A 22,331-nucleotide genomic window follows, 5' to 3' on the forward strand; every position below is an offset into this window, starting at 1 on the left:
TTCTACTTTAACCACCCTAACTTTCAGAAATTACAAAATAACCCCTCAAACACCAAAATATTTACTTCCTTGCCCTTTTCAAGATTTAAAAGGTGTTCTTCATTGTTCTTCACCACACTCAAAGTGTTCTTCATGTTCTTCATAAATTCTTCAGATTCTTTCTCTGTATTTAGCCGTTTTTCAGTCTTTCTAGCAACCGATTTTTACCATAATTCATAATAAATTAGCAGCCACTAAAACCCCATCTTTTCTACATGATTTTAACACAAATTGAACCCCATTTTAAGCTCTAGGTTTCGTTTTTCCAGCAGCCCTCAAGAACAACATTCATAGCTTAAATATCATCAAATTTCATCAAATTTTCAACAAACTTTCACCAAGAATAACTCATATAAGCAATCAATTTCAAGCATAACCAAACCATATCATAATCACACATCTAAAACACAATAAATCAAGATTAAATTCGTCACACCCTACCTGGTTTTGCTGCTCCTAATTCGGTTATAGTTTCAGGTGGTCCTTAAGCACTTTTTCCTCTTAAATCACATCAAGAAAAACTTTAAATCCAAAAATCCTCAACTAAACAAATCTCACTCAGCATGTTAGGAAATGATTTCTGACCTTATACTTGCTGAAAATTCACGTTTCTTGGCCCTCAAGTCAAGTTAAGCATGATTCCTAAGGAAAAACATCAAGAAAACACATGTTTTGCATGGTTTTCCTTGAAAACCGAATTGAAGAGGGAGGGAGACAGCCATCTCACCTTATTTTCAGCCTTGATATGTTATATGGTTATGTAGAGGAAGAAGAAAGGATCATTTTGGTGAAATCGGAATTTTGATTTGAGTTTTAGTTCAGAAGAAATCAAGCTTTGAAGATTAAGTATTCATGAAAGTTTCTCTCTTTTCTCTCTTGTTATTTTCGGCCAAAATGAAGAAATGAGACACCCTTGTAGTGTCTTGGAGGTGTAGGGTGAGTTGTGATTGGTTGGCTTGGAGGTGGGTTAAAATAATATTAAAATATCTCAGGTGTATAACTACTAAAACTAGATGTATTGGAACACTTGTAAAAACATCTCTAAAAATTATTTTCTGAGCTACTAGCATAAATGACACTAGTAACATATTTATTATGAGAATAAAATATGTATAATGAGGCCTTAGCATTGCTAAAGTCATCAGAGAGTGCTGGTGTTAAGCTGCACCAGTAAACTGTGAACCTGGTTAAACCGATTTTTCTGTTTTTAATTAAAATAGTCCAGGTAACCTTATAATATCATTCAAGCATCTTCTAATACTAATATAATACTAATATTATACTATTATCTCTATTTTCTCATGAATCAAGTTCGGTTCCTCAAACTGAGACTACTTACGAAAATCAGAATTAAAACTCCTAACCGGTACGATTCAAAAACTAGGTTCTTCATGATTGCGTTATCGAGCTTGCCTCTGAAGAAGTTCTAGCTTAAGGATGACATAATGACAATGAGGATCAAGATACTTGTTGATATAGAAGAGGTGTTTCCTTACTGATCTTTCGGAGGAATCCGTACCTTTAGAAAAGACCTCGCGTACTCGAAAATCAGGGTTGTTACATTCTACCCTCCTAAAAGAAAATTTTGCCCTCAAAATTTCAGCCGCGTGCAAGAATTCTTCTTCAAGCGGTCTATTTCCTTCAAGCCATCCTAACGAAGAGATCGGTTCGTTCCTTACAACATCCAAATCTCACACAGCCATATCCATGAAGATCATAACAGCTATGAAGATAGCTGTGGCTCACGTCGATTCATCATTCGGAGCTCGATTAAACCATGCCTATTCACAGTCATTGAGGTCTTATCTGCACTAAACAATCAACATTAAGGTGATCAGTCTTAATATTTCAAGCTAGGCACGAACATTCCCAAAATGAGCGCTCATAGACATTCATACCAAATGTATCTTAAAGATACCCTAATAGCATGAGACACACAATAGAGTATGCAATGAAGCATAGTCAGTCCACTCCCCAGGCTCTACTGGGAATGAACTGCTCTGATACCAAATTGTAACGACCCAATTTCTGGTACGTCATGGTCATACTAGAAACTGAGCGCTACCAACTTGTCTACCTAATTATTATCTATTATTTATTATATGAGCCTGATTTGTTGTTAAAAGCGTAGTTATTTTGTGAGGTGTTTTTTTTTAAACGTTTGGATTAATAAACAGAATCATTCATAATCAATTCATAAATAATAACAGATAAAACAGTTATAAACAACCACACATAAATACATCACAAGTAGTTGACAACATTCGGTGATTCAGCCTTTATTAGAATATAGACTGTTAGTTAGAACACCCCTAGATATAGCTAAATAATAACTATATACATATATATACATACAACATCCCAGGTCCTGACCTGTTCAAGAAGTCCCTAAGCTGGCACCCAGGCTAGCCTAGACTCTATACTCACTTAGTCCCTCTAAACTACTAAAGCGAGAGAAAGTACGTTCTAGGTCTTCAAGACTCAAGTCAGGTAGAACATCATCAAAAGGTGAGGCACCATCTACTACTCCTCTGCACGATCAGTCATTGCCATATGACGTCTTTCTGGTACCTCATCAAGTAGCCAGATAGCAAGAGTCTCGTACACAGGACTTAGGTTAAGGTTCACGTACAAACGGGGTGCAGACGTTGGCTGGTCTTACAGTATATACATATAAACAGAGAACGAGATTCACCCTAGACTCAGAAGACTACCTAGAGCAGAATCCTCTTTGCGAACGGTCGTCAGTGAATTACGGAAGGGTACTCGTGCTTCCATCTGAAGGGGGGAAGGGAGAGAGAATGGGTAAGAACTGGGGAGTTCTTAGTAGGGCCGGGGTTATTAGTTACGTTCATTAATTCCGTGTTGTTTAGCAGATAAATAGCAGAATACCGAGAAGCAGTAGACATAAGAAACAGATAAATAGAGAACATAGAGAAAACAAAAAGCAAAACACACACAAAATAATACAAGAAAACAAAACACAGACACGGAGAATAGAATGAAAACAAAGAAGGCATACATTCAAACAACAATCATAACAGAGGAAATGCGCAACCAAATATGATGCATGTCTAGCCCTAGTGCAGGTAATGAGCTCATCTGTCGGTTACATACCCGCTCCCAATGTTACCCAGCAACCTCTGTCTGGATAAGGCTTTCCTATTGGCAATATCCACCGCAAGCAACCTTTGTCTTGTAGGGCGGCACTTATTAGCCGATATACGCCCAACAGACTCACTGTAAGCAACCTCTATCTTACAGGAGCAACAACATACTCACTGTAAGCAACCTCTGTCTTACAGGAGCAACAACACACTCACTGTAAGCAACCTCTGTCTTACAGGAGCAATAACACACTCACTGTAAGCAACCTCTGTCTTACAGGAGCACACTCATCTCGATACCTCTGTAAGCAACCTCTGTCTTACAGCAAAGCATTATAGCAAGGTATCCCAGGAAAGCGTTCTCAGTGGTCGTACCACCATCTATCTAACTGCCTCTCTGCAGCAGATTCTTACATAATCATTCTCATTATCATCATTCATTAACATTCTCCTTATTCATCATCTCTTTCACATTCTTTTGCATTACCTCTTTCTTTCTCTGTTCAATCATGCTATACAAACTCTACAGCTTTTACTTTTACAACATCTTAACTCAAACCATCTCCCTTTATCAGATTACTCTTTTCTCTGTATCCCTTTATTCTTCTCTGGTTACTCTGTTCTCTGTGTTTCTTTACTCTGCTTTGATTTTTCTGCTTAACGTATATATTTAAAGCTTATGTAAATTTCGGTATGAATAGTTAGTCTGTTCCAAGTATAGGTTCTATAAGTCTATACTGAAATAGTTTAACTTTTCATATTATACCTAACCCTAGTCGGAACTCAAGAACTAACTATGTTGCCCTAGTTCATTCACTAATCTCTGTCTGTTTTTCTGTCATTAAAACCTTACAGACTTTTCTTTGGTTCTTATATTTTCTTTAACTTTTTATCTTTCCTTTATCTTTGCCTCACTAATATGTTCTTACCACTCCCTAAGTGTTTTATGAAGGTAATTATGAGATTCTGCGCTTAAAGTTGTCTTTCTAAAGTTTTTACAGAAAACTACCATTTTCGCATTATTTTATTATTTTTATTAATATATTTTTGAAAATTACCCCACTTCAACTTTTATTTTTAAAATTTACTTTTTACCACCCGTAACTTTTAATATTTCTACTTTAACCACCCTAACTTTCAGAAATTACAAAATAACCCCTCAAACACCAAAATATTTACTTCCTTGCCCTTTTCAAGATTTAAAAGGTGTTCTTCATTGTTCTTCACCACACTCAAAGTGTTCTTCATGTTCTTCATAAATTCTTCAGATTCTTTCTCTGTTTTTACCCGTTTTTCAGTCTTTTTAGCAACCGGTTTTTACCATAATTCATAATAAATTAGCAGCCACTAAAACCCCATCTTTTCTACATGATTTTAACACAAATTGAACCCCAATTTAAGCTCTAGGGTTCATTTTTCCAGCAGCCCTCAAGAACAACATTCATAGCTTAAATATCATCAAATTTCATCAAAATTTCAACAAACTTTCACCAAGAATAACTCATATAAGCAATCAATTTCAAGCATAACCAAACCATATCATAATCACACATCTCAAACACAATAAACCAAGATTAAATTCGTCACACCCTACCTGGTTTTGCTGCTCCTAATTCGGTTATAGTTTCAGGTGGTCCTTAAGCACTTTTTCCTCCTAAATCACATCAAGAACAACTTTAAATCCAAAAACCCTCAACTAACCAAATCTCACTCAGCATGTTAGGAAGTGATTTCTAACCTTATACTTGCTGTAAATTCACGTTTCTTGGCCCTCAAGTCAAGTTAAGCATGATTCCTAAGGAAAAACATCAAGAAAACACATGTTTTGCATGGTTTTCCTTGAAAACCGAATTGAAGAGGGAGGGAGACAGCCATCTCACCTTATTTCCAGCCTTGATATGTTATATGGTTATGTAGAGGAAGAAGAAAGGATCATTTTGGTGAAATCAGAATTTTGATTTGAGTTTTAGTTCAGAAGAAATCAAGCTTTAAAGATTAAGTGTTCATGAAAGTTTCTCTCTTTTCTCTCTTGTTATTTTCGGCCAAAAATAAAGAAATGAGACAGCCTTGAAGTGTCTTGGAGGTGTAGGGTGAGTTGTGATTGGTTGGCTTGGAGGTGGGTTAAAATAATATTAAAATATCTCTGGTGTATAACTACTAAAACTAGATGTATCGGAACACTTATAAAAACATCTCTAAAAATTATTTTCTGAGCTACTAGCATAAATGACACTAGTAACATATTTATTATGAGAATAAAATATGTATAATTAGGTCTTAGCATTGCTAAAGTCATCAGAGAGTGCTGGTGTTAAGCTGCACCAGTAAACTGTGAACCTGGTTAAACCGATTTTCCTGTTTTTAACTAAAACAGACCAGGTAACCTTATAATATCATTCAAGCATCTTATAATACTAATATAATACTAATATTATACCATTATCTCTATTTTCTCATGAATGAATCCGGTTCCTCAAACTGAGACTACTTACGAAAATCAGAATTAAAACTCCTAACCGGTACGATTCAAAAACTAGGTTCTTCATGATTGCATTATCGAGCTTGCCTCAGAAGAAGTTCTAGCTTAAGGATGACATAATGACAATGAGGATCGAGATACTTGTTGATATAGAAGAGGTGTTCCCTTTACTGATCTTTCGGAGGAATCTGTACCTTTAGAAAAGACCTCGCGTACTCGAAAATCAGGGTTGTTACATAAGACAGCGATGAAAGAAGGAAATACTTGCTATTTAATTCTTTGTTGATTGTCATTATCAATCTTATATTTGGTTTAATATTTCTTCAATGGCATAGAACTAATGTTATTTTTTGTGCCTTAAAATACTAGTGAAGTGACTATCATAGTACTAAATATGCTTCAGGGATTTGGCCAAATTTAAGGGCTAGGTTCTTGTCCCGGTCTATGTTTCACTTATCTTTTATTTCATGACTTCATAATAAAAATAATAATAATAATAATAATAATAATAATAATAATAATAATAATAATAATAATAATAATAATAATAATAATAATAATAATAATAATAATAATAATATATTTGTGAATTTTGCATTTCTTCTCACTCTTCTTCTTATGTAGTTATTGTCTTTGTTTCCCTGTTTCTGTGTTTCCACTCACTCACTTCACTTTCACACACACTCTCCTCTCTGCTGCTTCTGTCACCGCCCTTTAATTTTGCTCCATGAAACCGTTGCAACACTAAGCTTGCTCTTTATCATACAGTCACTCAAACCTTGTCTTGTGACCCTTTTCAGTTTTGATCCTTAATCTCTACATAAATGTCAGTAATGTTTCCTATTCTTTTATTTCCCCTTTTTCAAGTGAAATTCCTGATGTATTCATAGCATTTCTTCTTTTTTTTTTCAGTATCTCAGGTGTGTGTTAATTCACCAAAGTTTGTAACTTTCTCTGTGATTCTCTGAGCTGTTATGTTTTCTGAGTGGCATTTTCTGCTGTTTGCTTTAATTTTGGAACTGGGGTTTGTCAATTATTCCATGACACTGAGTTGAAGTAATTAACTGGCCCTTTAAATTATTGTTATTATTATTTTGAAAAAAAAATATTCTCTGTTTTTTGGGTGAGCTTGATTTATGTTGTTTGTGGTGTTTGGCTTGGATTTTTGCTTGGTGTTTAAGGTTTTATAATGGGTTGGTGTGTGAGTGGACATGTTGCAGTTCATCCTGGTCTTTTATCTTTGATGTGAAGCCTTTTAGTTGTTTTCTATAAAGTTTGGTAAGTTGTGTGAAACCAGCTTCTCTTTTTATCTTTGTTGTTTTGGTTGATTAGAACTATTGTAGAATTTTTTCGCCTTTATTTCATACGGTTATTGTCCCGGTCTATGGCCAATAAGTTAATAACCCTATTGTAGAATTTTTTCCCCTTTAATTCAACTGAGCATATTGTTTGTTGTATCCAGATTAAAGATGGTTCCTACCTTTCTAATATGCAATGTGTGATGGATTCGGGAGCAGAAGGTTATGATCAGGTATGCTTCTTTCCTGAAACTCTGTGGTGGTCACTCATGCCTGTCATGAAAGCCGGTGTATTTTAAGTTCATCAGTGCGATTTGTAGCTTTTTATCTGTCTATTTTCAAGATTTGGAACTTATTATTAGGTTGAATCTGGTTTGATTATGACTGGTGCGTCTATTTGGGTGCAAGGAGTTGTGGTGGAGAGCCAAGGATCCAAGCAAAAAGTGGAATTAAAAGTCAACAAATTAATATTGGTTAGTCTTCCCTCATTCTCAATCAAATTGGTCATTAATTCATTATTTTTCTCTCATATAATTTCAGCATCTTGCCTATATTAGTCAGCCAAAATGTTGTATAGACATCTTTCCAATTATATATCGGCATTGTAACTGCTGTTTGTTATTTTCAAACTCAATGCTGTTTTCACTGCTATGATCATTATTATTCCTTAAAGCAAAAGAGCAACCTTTGATCTTCTTGTGACTTGCTCTATGACCCCCAAGGGCTTGGTATGAATGGAAGATCTTGTTGCAGGTTGTACACTCTAACTTTCCTCTCTTGTGATTATGAGAAGAACTGCTCTTGTGATTTTTATTTTTGTAGAATTTAGTGATTGTCATTATGCTTGTCATTGTCTATCTTGTTATGTGCATGACAATTTTCAGTGGTTTCCTTTACAGAACTCATACATGCCAAAGGTTTTAAAACGATTGCCTCTTGCATGCGAAATTGACAAAATAACACCAAAGGATTCGCAGGTATTAGGATTCAGCTGTACAATATATTGAATTATATAACATTTTGGCATTTTTTCATGCAACCAGTGTTAGTGTCAAGTGTGCTTGGAATTTATCATTTTTCTGTTTATGATTTGAAATGGTTTTGAATGTAATTTGCTTGAGGTAACCTCCATATTCAAGAGGTTTTCCTTATTGCATCTTTACAAACGTACACAGTAATTTCTAGTAACAGACTTCCAGTCTCATGTATATTCTTGCTTTTCAGGTTTGACTTGAAATTCTGTTTTGCATTATTGCTCCTTTGTGCCGACTGGATATGGATAATTGTGTTCTCAAATTCTATTTCTCTTTGCTATTTTAGGTGAAAGCTGAGAAAAACTGGTTTGATGGAAATCCTAACTCAATTGAATCAGTTACTGAAAATGACAACAGTGAGGAGGAACAACTGAGTGAACACAAGCAAATAAAAGCCAGTTCTAAACAATTGAAGACATTGCAACAGGTCTGATGCCTTTATATATACCTGAAATAATATATAGATATTATTTCCAGTTTATTTAATTCTTCTCAAATGTTTCATATTGCAGGAGCTTATGTTTTTTGTTTGTTTTATTCTTGCTTTTGCTCCTTTTTCTCCCCATAGGTGCGCATGGATGTCAAGGATTTTGCTGGAAAACAGAGAAATATAGAAATTTGGAAAAGAAAAAGAAAAGAGAAGAAGAAACGTAATCTTCATTCTGAAAATATATGATATCTTTTCTTCTTTTCTAGTTATTTATTAATTAGATCATTGGCTCTAGCATGTTCTAAATTTTCGGAATGTTGTTGCTTCAGGTTTGCAAGATTAGTGAAGAAAGCAGAAGAGAAAGCAAAAGCAGGACAATGAATAGAATTACAATACATATGATATATAAAGTTAGGCAAATTTTGCACCAATTCAAAGTTTTGTCATTTGTTGCTGGATAATTTTAAGGCTGGGACTATGTCTCATAGTTTTATTGTGATTCTCCATAGAGCTTTGATTTCTTGTATGAATAGAATATATAATGAAAATTTTAAAATTATGTCAAGGGAAGATTATGTCAATTTGATGTTATAAGGAATTTTGTCTAGTCATGTTTCATTCAAAAGCAAGCTTATTCTAATGAAAATTGACAAGTTTAGGCTTTGATATCTCTCTCTCTCTCTCTCTCTCTCTCTCTCTCTCTCTCAGTGTAGCTGTATCAACCTCTATTGGCACACTTTAAAAGCGTAGCCATAATTAGCATCAACAGCCACGCTTTTAAAGTGTGGCTGTATCTCACGCTATTGGCACACTTTAAAAGCGTAGCCATATGTCATGCTATTGGCACGCTTTAAAAGCGTAGCCATATGTCATGCTATTGGAACGCTTTAAAAGCGTGGCCATATCTTGCTATTGGCACATTTTAAAAGCGTAGCCATATCTTACACATGTAGCCACGCTTTTAAAGCGTGGCGATCTTTAAAAGCGTAGCGAAAAAGTGTGGCGATAGATCACCAAAAGCGTGCCAATAGAGAAACCGGCACCCTTGCAGATGTGACCCTTTCAAAAGCGTGCCGGTAGCTCAAAAAGCGTGGCGAAAAGCTATTGCTATGCTTTTTTGGACTTTTTGCCACGCTTTAAAAGCATAGCAAAAAGCTTGTTTTCTTGTAGTGTATAGTTTCTAAACCAACAATAATCCTTTCATGCAAAAGCTTGGTTGTCACAAGTAACAAACCCCTAATAAAATTGATAACCAAAGTATTTAAACCTCGGGTCGTCTCTCAAGGAATTGCAGGGAAGTATGCTTATAATTGGTTATGGAAAAGTATGTTTTTGGTTTTGGGTAAGAAACAGGAAAGATAAATGGTGATGAAATTCAAATGATAAAAAGGCCTTGGTAAGGTTTGGTGGTCAAGGATCTCTATCCTTATTACTAACCACAATATGAGAATTGGAAAGGATCAACCCCATTAAATCATCCTTTAACTTAGTAAAGGAAAGTCAAATGAGCTATATCAATCCAAGTCCATAAGTTCTAGCTATCCACTAAATCAATTAGTGATGGCTAAAGTCAATGGCTTCCAATCGTCAATTACTTGGACATTAGTGACCCAAGGGATCCTAAATTACCATCCCAAGCCAAGAGGGTAGAAATCTAAAATAAAATTCTCCCAAGCATTTTATCAAACACTTGGTGGGTGCAAAATAAAAGCATAGAAAACAAGTAGGGAAAATAGAGCTAACAACCAATTGCAAACATCAATGAACACAAATGAAAGAAGAAGCAATAAACATAAAGGAATTCAAATTGCATTAATAAGGAGATTGAATCTAACATGGAGAAATTCATAAATCAAATTGGGGAAATAAACACTTAACAAGGGAATTGAATAAACCAAGGTGCCAGAACAATTAAAGTAGAAAAAACCTAGATTCAAGCAAGGTAGAATTCTGAAATTGAGAAGAAATGAATCTATAAACCTAAGACCTAGAGAGAGGAGAGAGCCTCTCTCTCTAGAAACTACATCTAAAACCTAACTAAATGTGTATGCTTGTTGGAATGATTTTTTGATGCCTTCCCGCTTTCAATCCTTGGTCTTTTTAGCCATTTTCGGCCAAAGATTCGCCTTAAAACTGGGCCAGAAACCCCTCTGAAATCACTAGGTGTGATTTCACTAAAGAAGTCAGCGCGGGCATCGACGCATACGCGTACAGCACGCATACACGTCCCTGGGGTCTTGCGCGATCCACGCGCACGCGTCTTGTGCGCGCGCGCGTCCATGGGCGCATCCCAAATTCTTGGCTTTCCATGATTTCTCCACTATGCATGCTTTCTCTTCACTTCATTGATCCATTCCTAACCCTTTTCAATCTAAAATCACTAACAAAACACATCAAGGCATCCAGTGGAATCAAAAGAAGATTAAAATTCTCAATTTAAGGGTCTAAAAGCATGTTTTCACATTTAAGCACAAATTAGGGGATAATCACAAAACCATGCTATTTTCATTGAATAAATGTGAGAAAAGGTTGACAAAATACTCTAAATTCAACACAAGATAAATCCTACAAATAGGGTTTATCAACCTCCCCACACTTAAACCTTAGCATGTCCTCATGCTAAACCAAGAATGAAACAAGGGGTATAACATTTGTTCAATGCAACGAAACTATATGCAAACTACCTAAATACAACTACTTATTATGAATATAAATGCTTAGGTCAAAACAAATCAACTTTTCAAGAGAACAAATGTAAGCATAAGGGCTAAAGCAATAGGAAGTAATTCCAACCCACAATTGCATTGAATTTTCAAAAGGTTTCACAAACTTGCAAGAATATAGAAGATAGTGGTGAATACATGTGATTGAGCAATCGAACCCTCACAGGATGTGTGTCTGCTTTAGTCACTCAAGTGTTTAGGGGTTGATTTACTCTAGTCTTCTCTAGTCATGCTTTCTAAAACTTTGCTCTTCATCTAACCAATCAACAAATAACTAGTGTATGAATGCAAACATTATGAGGTCTTTTCAAGGTTGTAATGGGGCCAAGGTAAGGGTGAGGATATATGTATGGCCAAGTGAGCTATAAATTGAACCTTTGACTAACTTAAGTTCTCACCTAATACATACACACACTCTACATGCTTCTAGATTCATGCCTAGCTACCCATAATCTCATTTTTGTATTTTTCACACACTCATGTGATTAAATGTTCTTCTATTTCATCTCATATGCATTGATCTTTTTATTGAACTCAACTTTGGGGTGGTTTTATTCCCCTATAAAATATTTTTTTTTGAATGGAAAATTAGTAGATCAATGCATATGGTTTTCATAGTTTCACATGAGAAGCACTCAAATTCTCACTATTTCTCAATAAAATAATACACAATCTTATCAACCAAGGTTCCCACATTTTCCAACACTTAATTGACACACAATCTCTATCTTAAGCTAACCAAAGATTCAATTGGCATAATTACTTGTTTTTCCGCTTTAGGCTAGTGATGTGGTAACATAACGAACAATTGGGGGTTAAAAGGCTCAAAGTGGCAAACAAAGGTAAATGAAAGGGTAGGCTATTTAGGATAGGTGAGCTAATAAGAAATGATGGCCTCAATCATATGTATGCATGAATATACACTAAACAATGGACATATAGAATGAAGCAAAGCAAAGATTGCAATTGTAGAGAAGAAAACACACAAGAAGAAAAATCATGGTTAAATAATGTAACCATATAATCAAGCTCAAAATTTCACAGGTTGTGTGTTCTTAGCTCAAAACATGCTTCACAAAACATAAAATTCAAGCAAGTTCATCAACAATTTCCAATCAATTGGGATGATGCCTTATAGATAGATTCCTTGAAAAATCTCATAGTTTGACTAAACTTTTTCTAAATGCAATGTTGTGATTGAGAAATTCTAAATTTTCCTTAGTTTATCCCCTTTTTCAATCAACACAAATTTCATATGCAAAAAGGGTCAACTCAGGTCTCAACAATCCAAAATATTTTTCTAATCACAACCAAAAGCTAAAACTAGCTATATAAAGCAAAAGTGCAAATCCAACAAGCTAAACAGAAGTATCCACAATACTAGTATATACAACAATCCAAAAAATGCAAAATAAGACAAAATAACATAAACTAAGAGATAAATGTCTGAAAAGAAAAGAAAAATGTTCACCCAGAATAGAGCTATCCACCGACGGCGACGACGGTGACCTCCCCACACTTAAAATGAAGCATCGTCCTCGATGCTACTGCTCGGGCTCAGGAAGGGGGTCAACTGTCATATCCGGCTGGGTATCAGGTTGTGGCTCCTCCAAGGGATACTGAGTCTCCGAGAGGGCCTGTGTCACTGGAGGTGCCTCTGGCTGAGCTGGCTCCTCCTCGTGCTGCTCCTCCTCAGATGCAGAAGAGTCGGGGAGAGGGGGCAACTCAACGCCCAGCGCCACGAACATCTGATCCACTCTGTCCAGACGTCGCATGATACGGCGCTCAGTACGCTCAATGAAGTGGAATAGATGCTGGACGACAAGATAAGTCAGCTGGGGTGCTGGTGGTGGTAGTGGTGCTGCTAGTGCTAAAGGTCCTGCTGTTGTGGAGGAAGAAGAAGGACCGGCTGCTGGGGCTGCTCTGACCCGGGCTCTAGAGGCACACCGGGATGGGGGCTTCTCATGCACCCATGTCCCCCCCGGAATAACGTCCTCTGAACCGTCGTCTGGAGGTAGGGGTGACACGTCATCCTCTCTCCAAGGAGCGCTAGCTAGCTCAGCCATTCGAGTAACCAGAGTGGGGAATGGGAGTAAGCCACAGATATGTGCTCGCCACATATACCTCCTGATCAATCTGGGGAAGTACACCTCCTTCCCCTCCATAACACATCCGATCAGGACGAGTATGTCGATCAGGATCTCTGTGAATTGTGTGGTGGGCATGACATAGGAGGCAAAGATCTGCTGCCATGTCCGAGCCTCTCTTGACAGGTGAGCAAACAGCATCCCCTTGGGTCTCTTATTATCAGCATCCATCACCCAAGGGGCTTCGGGGGTGGCAATGACACATCTCAAAGCATCGTAGTCAAAGGTCATACAGTTCATTGCCACTTCTGCCTGCTGATAGGCATCTGTGTCACCAGTCCTAGGCAGACAATGGAGGGCATCCTCAATAGCAACCTCTGTAACTAGTATCTGTCCGCCTCGCAGGTAAACCTACTCAAGGGTCCCTCTGAAGAAATTGTAGTAAAATTCTTTGACCCAAGACGTGTTCACCCTGCCCAATTCTCTGTCAACAAAACCAAGACCCAGCCCCTGAATGCGAGCCTCAATGGATTTCCTCAGATCTACGGAGAGGGCCAGTTTCTTCTCAATATTTAGATTTTTCTTCCGATAGTTAGGGAAGAGAAGCTCACAATACAGGTTAGGAAACCTGTCTGTATCGGTAGATGGTAGCTGCTGACCCGCCTTATCCTTCTCTGAAAGCAAATTCTTAGCATAGTAGGCGAAGGGAGAAGGAGTGGAGGTTTGAGGGTGCTTCCTTTTTCTAGAAGTAACCTTGGCTTTCCCGCGGTCAACCATCCTGAAAAACAAATATAGCAGGATAGAAACAATTAAACCAAGTAGATGCAGTCATTGATGATGAAATAAGAATTTGTGCATAAAAGCATATAAGAGGGAAACAGGTCATCAACAATGCCATGGTCACTAAATGTGCAATAATTGGTATTGCAAAAATTAAAATGCATGTTGTGTAACTAAAGCAAGTTAAGAACTAAGTTGAATGAAAAAGGTTACACAAGCAAAATGTACCAATCATTGCAAAATAATGAGCCATATTCAAGGTTCAGAGTGTATCACGGGAAGCAAAACAGACAAGGGAATGCTAACCAAAACAGCCTAGGAATTGAGCGTGGTGTAAGATAGGTAGATCTCAAAGCAAAAGTGCCAAGTTCAATGCCTAGGGTGCAAGTTGAAGAACAAAATAATTTTCTAAAAATTTGGGCAGCATTCTGGCTGTAAATCGGACATTCCCGGATAACAGAAAATAGCAAAAATCACATATGAATCAAAAAATACATCAATCATGAGAGAAACAAGGATTGTATATGCATAGGCAGCAGCAAGCTCAATCAAAAAAACTGAAGTGTAGCAAGGCAGCATGGAACAAAACAGCACAGCAATTACATGAGTCACACAAAGCATCAAGCTAACATCATCCAGCAAAGAAGCAGTTCACATGCAGAAAGTAAACATGAACGGAGTAGTTATCAGGCTTAGAATCCTCTAACCACAACCTAACTACCTAACAGTAGGCATCTCTATCTAACTTAACAACCAAAATTAATCAACTAACTAAATAAAAATAATAAACAGAATTGATGAAAGGAAAAAAATAAGGAAACAGAGTAATGGAGGCAGGGAACCTGGAGCAGGACAGAAGAGAGATGGAATTGGAAAATGGGAAGGGGGAGGAATGGGGTTTATCAGGGCCTTGTGCCAAATTGCTAATGCGAAAGTGCCCGCTTAACTGATAGCCTGAGATTGCTAATGCAGGAATGTTCACCTAACTGATAGCACTGTTTCTTACTATGATGTACATTAAAATGTTATTATGATCAGGTCTAACTGACACGGGTAACCGTGATGCCAAGGTGTCTAATTGACATAGTAAAGGAACCATATTCGGGGTTCACTCCGAGTAACATTGGGTTGCAGGTAGACAACCGACACATGAACTCATGGCCTGCGCTAGAAACAGGCATGCATCATCTTGTTTGCGCACATGAACTTCCTGTGAATTATTTATTGCCATTTCCTAATTGTCTATACTATTTACTTGTTGTATGTATATTTGTACCCTGTGTTTTTGTGTGTATTCTTCTTTTTTGTTTCACGATAACTTAGAGACAAAGACCTTAGGTTCCCCGTGCTGAGAACTATAAGTTCTCATCCTTCTTCTCTTTCTTTTTCCCCTCCCCAGATGGGATCGGCAAAGGAGTTCGTTGAGTTTCGGGTTTCGGTACATCGCCCACATTTCGATCCTGGCATGTCGTACGTGTTCGCTCTAGTTGAAGACCATTCTAGAGATTGACCTAGCTGAATTTTTACTCCTTTTGATGATCAGTAGTATTACTTTTCCCTTGCTTTTGTTGTATTTTTAGAGGGGTAGGACCTCTTAGTAGTTTCGTTCCAGTTTAGGAAACCTGTGTGAAGGATGGGACTGACTTCCTCTTTTGTATCTGTATATATAACTTGGTGTTTGTACTCGGCTTTTGGATAGATGACATGTATTTATAAGTTTAACCTTGTGAGCAACTAAATGATATTTCACGATTAATAATTTATTCACGCTAAACCGATAAAGGCTTTTATTAATATTTGTTTACAAAATCTGAGTCTAGAGCCAAGTAGGTCCTTACGACAAGTAATACCTGAACGTTTGGCATTGGTCATGACATGTCGAAAGTTGGGGTGTTACACGTAGGCACACAAACCAGAACTTACAATTTTCTACAATATCACAGAATTTAGATTTTTTATACCAACTTCCAACGATTATATCTTTTTCTACAAAATTTTAATTTCTACAAAATCTATACCGTTTTAAAGCTCTTTAAATTATCTTTCATTTGATATAAAATTCAATCAATTTCAAAAACTGAGGCTTAAGATATGATCCGCCAAAGTTGGCCAAAAATTCATTTTTACCAAAAACCTTTAAACCCCAAATTTACCAAAGCTCTCAATTCAAAACCAATTATTCCACATCCAAAATAGTCCTAATGTACCTAAATTATATTTATATACCTTCTAATCATTTCACAACTTAGTAACATATAATATCATCCATCCCACACACCAAATTCCACTTATAAAACTCAAATCACAATAATTAACAACCCAAAACATCATTTCACCATCCTCAACATTTATCAACATCAACATGCCTCATAATTCATTATCAATCCTCGTAATTCATTATTCACTTCAAACCCCATGTTCATAATTCAATATCCTCGTCAATCATCAATCATTATCATAATTATTATCAATATCCTCTTGGGATGCTACTTTGAGTTGTTGTGGTGTTTTTATGATTTCAGGTGAAATTCGGGCAAATTTGGCACAGTTTTGTGCAAAAGCAAAGGAAGAAAATAGATGCTGTCAACCTTGACCTCCTTGTATTCCAACGAGCATAACTTGAGCTAAAGAGGTCCAATTGATACGGTTTCAACGCTATTGAAAATCCAACGCCCAGAGCTTTCCAAGATATATAATAGTCTATACTTTTCTTCTGGAATCACTACTAAATCTGGCGCTAAACGCCGAGCCTGGCGTTTAGCACCCAACAGGGACAGAACTAGCGCCAGAACTTCCCTTTGCCGGCATTAAACGCCCAACTGGCATTTAACGCCAGCAGGGGACCTCAACATACACAAATTTATGACCCCTTTGGGGCGTTTAATGCCCATCTCTAGAGTTAAACGCCAACAGCAGCCCGTTTCACACCTCTTTGGACCTCCAAGTAGATTTAACATTTATCAGTCTTATTTTATTTTCTTTTTGTAATTTTTATTTACAAATAATATCTTTTTAAGTCTAGCAGTTATTGTTTGGTTAATATTTAATGAATAAGATGCACCCTTTTTAGGGCAGCAAGCCTCATTAAATGGCAATTGCATTTTCTCTATAAGTATGAGCAACTAAACCTCTTAGTTAATGTTAGGAGCTCAGTTTATTTCTATGGATTAAGATTATTATTCTTCTATTTTAATATATGTTTCATTCAATTTTAAGGTTTTGTTTTCGTTCTTAATATTATGAATTGGATGGAATGAGAGTATAACCCTTTTCTACTTGAGTTCTTGTGATTCTCGGGAGAGTTATCTCGCTTGAACTACAGCTTGACATCACTCCTCCTAGATGGCTAATCACACAACCCGATGGTGATAAGCAACATCTATTCAGCTAAGATTGGGGTGATTAGGGCCTTTGTGGTATAAACTAGTTTTCTAAACTTCACCTTCTAATCTGAATTGAGTGACCACGGGAGTGGCATTTGATGATGGTTAGAGGAGATTAAATCGCTAAGGGATTAGGGTTTAATCACTTATGGTTTCCCATAGAATGAATCATTCATTGTTAAAATAGTTGGTAAGACATTTTAATCCAGAAAGGTAAACATCTTCGAAACCTTAACTGTTTTCTCATAGTATTTTCACACCAAACTATTTATTGCTTTCTTTATTTTATTGCTTATTCTTTTATGTGAATTGCATTTAACAAACCCCCTTTTTGATTCGTCTAACTAAGTCCTACAAGATAACCATTGCTTGCTCAGTCCGACAATCCTCGTGGGATCGACCTTCACTCACCTGAGGTATTACTTGAATGACCCAGTGCACTTGCCAGTTAAGTTGTGGATATTTAAAAAATCCGCACCATGTTTTTGGTGCCGTTGTTGGGGATTGTTCGTGATTGACAACTACCGGTTGTCTTGTAAGAACCGAGACTAATTAATTGTCTAATTAAATAATTAATATTGTCCAAATAAGGATCCAAAAATTTAGAATGAGAATTAGGGGATTTAAATATGATTTTTGAACTCAGTTTGCCCGGTACTGTGCGAGAAAAAGTAAAAATAGTAGAAAACCTTAGAAAAATAATTAAAGTAAAAAACCGGCCGTTAATTTTAAAGGTTTGGCCCAAAGTTGGGCCAAACGAGCTAAAAACGCTAACGGGTTGGACCGGGCCCAAGTTGGACCCAAGCCCAATATATATATAGGTTCATTAATGAACCCATTCAGCCTCATCAACACCAAAACACAACACACACAGCTGAGAAGAGAAGGGAGAAGAAACCCCATTGTTACTATTCACCTTCAACTTCTTAAGCTCATAACTTGAGCTACGGAGCTCCGATCGCTGCACCGTTTACGACCACGCGATTCTTGCGAAGAGCTGTACAAAACCCACCCAAAAAACTGGTAAGGAAATCATGAAATTGCTCTCGGTTTTTCCTTCCAAAATTTCGAATTTCTAGGGTTGTGGATTAAGTGAAATTTTGTGATTTTGAGTGTTTAGGTACACTCTAGCCTTTGATTACCTTTGGGTTTGGCTTCCAAAACTATTGGGTAAGATGAGTTGTTCTTGAACCCTTGTAAATTTATTAATGGTAAGTATTATATTTTGATTTATATGAAATGTGTGATATTAGCTTGAATATTGGAGCTTGTTGGTGATTGTTGATGCTTGTTAGAGTGATTGGTGGCTTGGATTGTGGTTGAAAGCTTAACTTGTGCTCAATTGGGGTTTTGGTATATATTGGGAATCGGCCAAGGTATGGTTTCAGTTTTCTCTATTTAATATATAATATTTCTGGACACTTAGGCTAGTGACCCATAGTATAGGTTTGAATTGAATTGGTTGTTGAATTGTTGAATGATGATTTATGATGAATTATGATGAATTGATAATTTTGAGTATGTTGATGAATTATGATGTTAAAATTGATAAAGATGGTGTGAAAGATATAGATTGAGATGAAATGAGATTGACTATGATGCTTGGTATGGATAGATTTATGATTGATGAATGTGTTGGTAGAGGATTGAGTATAATGTTATATATTTGATATTTAAGGATGAGAATAATGATTGTGAAGCAGAATTTGGTATGAATGGTGGAATGTGACATAAAGGGTGAGTTATGATGTAAATTGGAGTTTGGAATGGTTTGATTTGGTTTTGGTTATGTATTGCAAGGAATTGAGAAATTTGTGGCTTTTGGTAAAAACTGTTTTTAGTGAATTTTGACGGGTCATAACTTGTGCCTCAATTTTCAAAATTTGTTGAAATTTATTTAGAATTAAAGTTCATTGAAAAGTCTTCAAATTGATATAAAGTTTGTAAAATTTGGATTTTCGTAGAGGAAGTTATGATCAATCAAAGTTTGGTGTCAAAATTTGAATTCTGCAATGTTGCAGAATTTTGTGATTTCTGGTTTGTGTGCGGACGCACACCCCGTGAATTTTAAAACCTATGCGCACACACACACGGGGACGTGGCTACTGATGAGAGCGCTAGCACACTCTGTGCACGCATATAAGCAACGAAGTTCTGCAAGCTGTGCGCACGAACACGTTGGAAGGTGCATTCTATTGAGGCACTAGCACGCCTTGAGCAAGCGAACAGAATTGTAAAATTTTGCACTTGTGCATATGCACAACTCTATGCTTATGCACACGTTATAAAAATCTCCTTGGGCATGCGCACGCACACCCCTGTGCGAACGCACATGCCCTGTTTTTCAACTAAAACTTTGTTTTTAACTATTTCACTTTCCCAACAAGCTTGTAAACTTCTGTGACACCTCTTTAAGACTCTTGGGCTTATTTTCGGGTATCAAAACATGGGATAGGCCCTAGGAGATTTAATTTGGTATTATTTTTAAATATTAGGTAGCGTTTGTTTTGAGGTACTGAGACAAAGACTGGGAGACTGAGACTCAGTATCATGTTTGTTGGTTCAGAGACTGGTACTAAAATTTATGTCTTTGTCCCCAAAATTTCAGTATTTTAGTACCTCCAAAAAGTAGGGACACAAGAGAATAAAATTTTTAGAGATGGAGATTGAAACTTTAATAACATTTTATACCTAAAATATCCTTATTTCAATTAATTAATTCCAATTTTACCCTTTGTGCAAATTAAATTAGAGTTTTATTCTTGTTTTAATTTCTGTCTCCCATTTTGCACCAAATAGAATACTAAGAACGAAGGCTTAGGTTTCTAGTGTACTGAGGATGGGTTTGGTGGAGTGAGAAGGAAGAGTGGTATATGAATTGAGAAACTGATGAACTAATGAGTTCAGAATGGAAATGTTGAATTGATAGTGGTTGAAATGAGTCGAAGACTCGAAATGGGATGATGGATCCATGATATACTGAAAAATGTTTTTGAAAACCACTGAAATACTGTTTTATGCTGAGAAATATGAGACGCTATGCGCTGGCAGAGACGGTGGTTATCCTACCTCTTGAGGTCGCGGCGGCGGCGTAAAGACGGTGGTTAATCCCGCTTACGTTGAGATGTGAGGTCTGTGGCAAGAGTATCCTGCTCGCATCCCTTCGGATCAGTAGAGTGTGCAGGCACAAAATCCTGGACGGTGTTTCGAGCACCATATCTCGGGGGTTCCCAATTATGATTCCGAAGGGTGACATCTCCATGGAGATGTGTCGGGTTGGCAGTTGAACTGACAATGTGATACCACAGCCAATAGGACAGGCATTCATCATATGCATCTTCTATCTGTTTGTTTGCTTTGCTGACTTGAAATTGCTTGTCTATTTGTATAACATGCCTAATTGCCTACTTGAATAACTTGCCATATATGTCTATACTTGTGTTTTACTTGCATTGATATTATCTGTGTTTTCTACTAGGATTGAGGAGGTTCGAAAGGCGGTGGCGATGGGATCGCATAGAGGATAGGTTGGTGAAGGCTGTGGGACAGCGGAGAACTGTTAAAAAGATGGACTACCCCTTTCTATTATGTATGGTTTTAGTTATGCTTTAAGATGAATCTTGTGATGGATATGAAGTTCTAGGATTGCCTTTGGCGTCCTGGGGTCTTATATCTTACATCATTGGGCATTGTTACTATACTGAGAACCTTCGGTTCTCAAACCAGATTCTGTTGTTGTTTTTCAGATGGTGAGTTGTCTTGATGGTGACAGAGCGGAGAATCCGGTATATTTTTGAAGTCTTTTGATTTATTTTTTTTATATCTCTCACTTTTGTATTTTACTTTTGCCTAGAGGCTTACTTGAGAGAAAAATTTGTATAAGCTGTTTTAACTGTCAGGTTTTCTGTATGGTCTGTATATAGCTAGTCAGCTTAAACTCTACGAGCCGTGGCTAGATCCTTACACTATTATACTCTTATATTTTGCTATATTATATCTTTTTCTTGTGCGTTAAGTTTCTAGCTTCGTGAGTATGTTTTGCGCTTTTCAAATCCTGTTTTTGAGTCATATCCTTCATCGGGCTTCTAGAATATATTATCTCTTCTATATATTATATGTATAAGCTTTAGACTTGTCGTAATCTTTGATTAACCTTTGCTTTATGACGCGAGGTAAGGCTTAGGGTAATTAGGGTGTTACATGTCTTGTTGCTTAGATTAGGTATTTTTCTTAATTTTTTTCATTCACTTTTTCTTTTAATTTTCGATCTTTATCTTATTTATCTTTCCCTTTAATTTTGAATTTTGTTTTGTTTATTTTATTTTCATTCAGTTTCTGATTTTAAGTTTGGTGTCCCATTAGTGTTTTACTTTCTTTTATTTTTATTTTTCAAAAATTTATATTATTTTTCCAGTTTTAGTTTTCAAATTTCTAGGTTATCTTGGTATTCTTTTTTTTTTTTTTGAATTTTGTGTTGTTTAATTATTTACCTTGTTTTATTTTATTTACTGGGAGCTCTCTATACTGTGACAAAGAGACTCCCACTTTTTCTTTGTTTCTTGTTTGTGCGTGAGCAGAAACAGGAAGAAGTCATGGAGGCGTATTCCATAGATACAATTCATGCTCAGAACGAGCTTATGCGTCAACAGATAAGTCTTCTTACTCAACAATTGGGTATGCCGAACCCAGTTGCAAGAGTACAGAATGCCTCTCCAGATGTTCCTTATGGTATGCGTGGTAGCCCCCCTCAAGGTAAAACTTGCAACTATGACCACTATACACATGAGGAAATCAATTACATGGGAAATCCTTCCAGAAACCCCTATGATACCCCCTTATTCTCAGACTTTTAATCAAGTGTGGAGGAATCACTCAATTTTTGGGTGGAGAGAACAAACCCAGGGTTAGAAACCGAATTATGCCAATAGCTTTCAGGGAGGTCTTAATCAAAATCCAGTCAACAACTTTCCT

General features: G+C 36.7%; 1 protein-coding gene across 1 annotated transcript; it reads left to right on the plus strand.

Annotated features, from left to right (window-relative positions):
* The first annotated feature begins 7,657 nt into the window (after positions 1 to 7,657).
* LOC148553197 (DEAD-box ATP-dependent RNA helicase 13-like) lies at positions 7,658 to 8,730 on the plus strand. The gene is made up of 5 exons (XM_088494788.1): positions 7,658 to 7,682; positions 7,830 to 7,900; positions 8,244 to 8,384; positions 8,526 to 8,607; positions 8,717 to 8,730. Exons 1-5 carry the CDS (start codon positions 7,658 to 7,660, stop codon positions 8,728 to 8,730), a joined length of 333 nt encoding a protein of 110 aa, XP_088350914.1.
* The last annotated feature ends 13,601 nt before the right edge of the window (positions 8,731 to 22,331 follow it).

This window comes from Arachis ipaensis, chromosome B7 (assembly GCF_059453495.1).
Source record: "Arachis ipaensis isolate K30076 ecotype BB chromosome B7, ASM5945349v1, whole genome shotgun sequence".
Taxonomy (NCBI): domain Eukaryota; kingdom Viridiplantae; phylum Streptophyta; class Magnoliopsida; order Fabales; family Fabaceae; genus Arachis; species Arachis ipaensis.

What these genes read in the sequence shown, in the direction of transcription:
- LOC148553197 (XM_088494788.1), top strand. Translation starts at nt 7,658, where the DNA reads ATGGAAGATCTTGTTGCAGGTTGTA. An exon ending in AGATCTTGTTGCAGGTTGTA is followed by an intron (nt 7,683 to 7,829) that starts CACTCTAACTTT and finishes TACAGAACTCAT; the next exon opens with ACATGCCAAAGGTTTTAAAA. An exon ending in AATTGAAGACATTGCAACAG is followed by an intron (nt 8,385 to 8,525) that starts GTCTGATGCCTT and finishes TTCTCCCCATAG; the next exon opens with GTGCGCATGGATGTCAAGGA.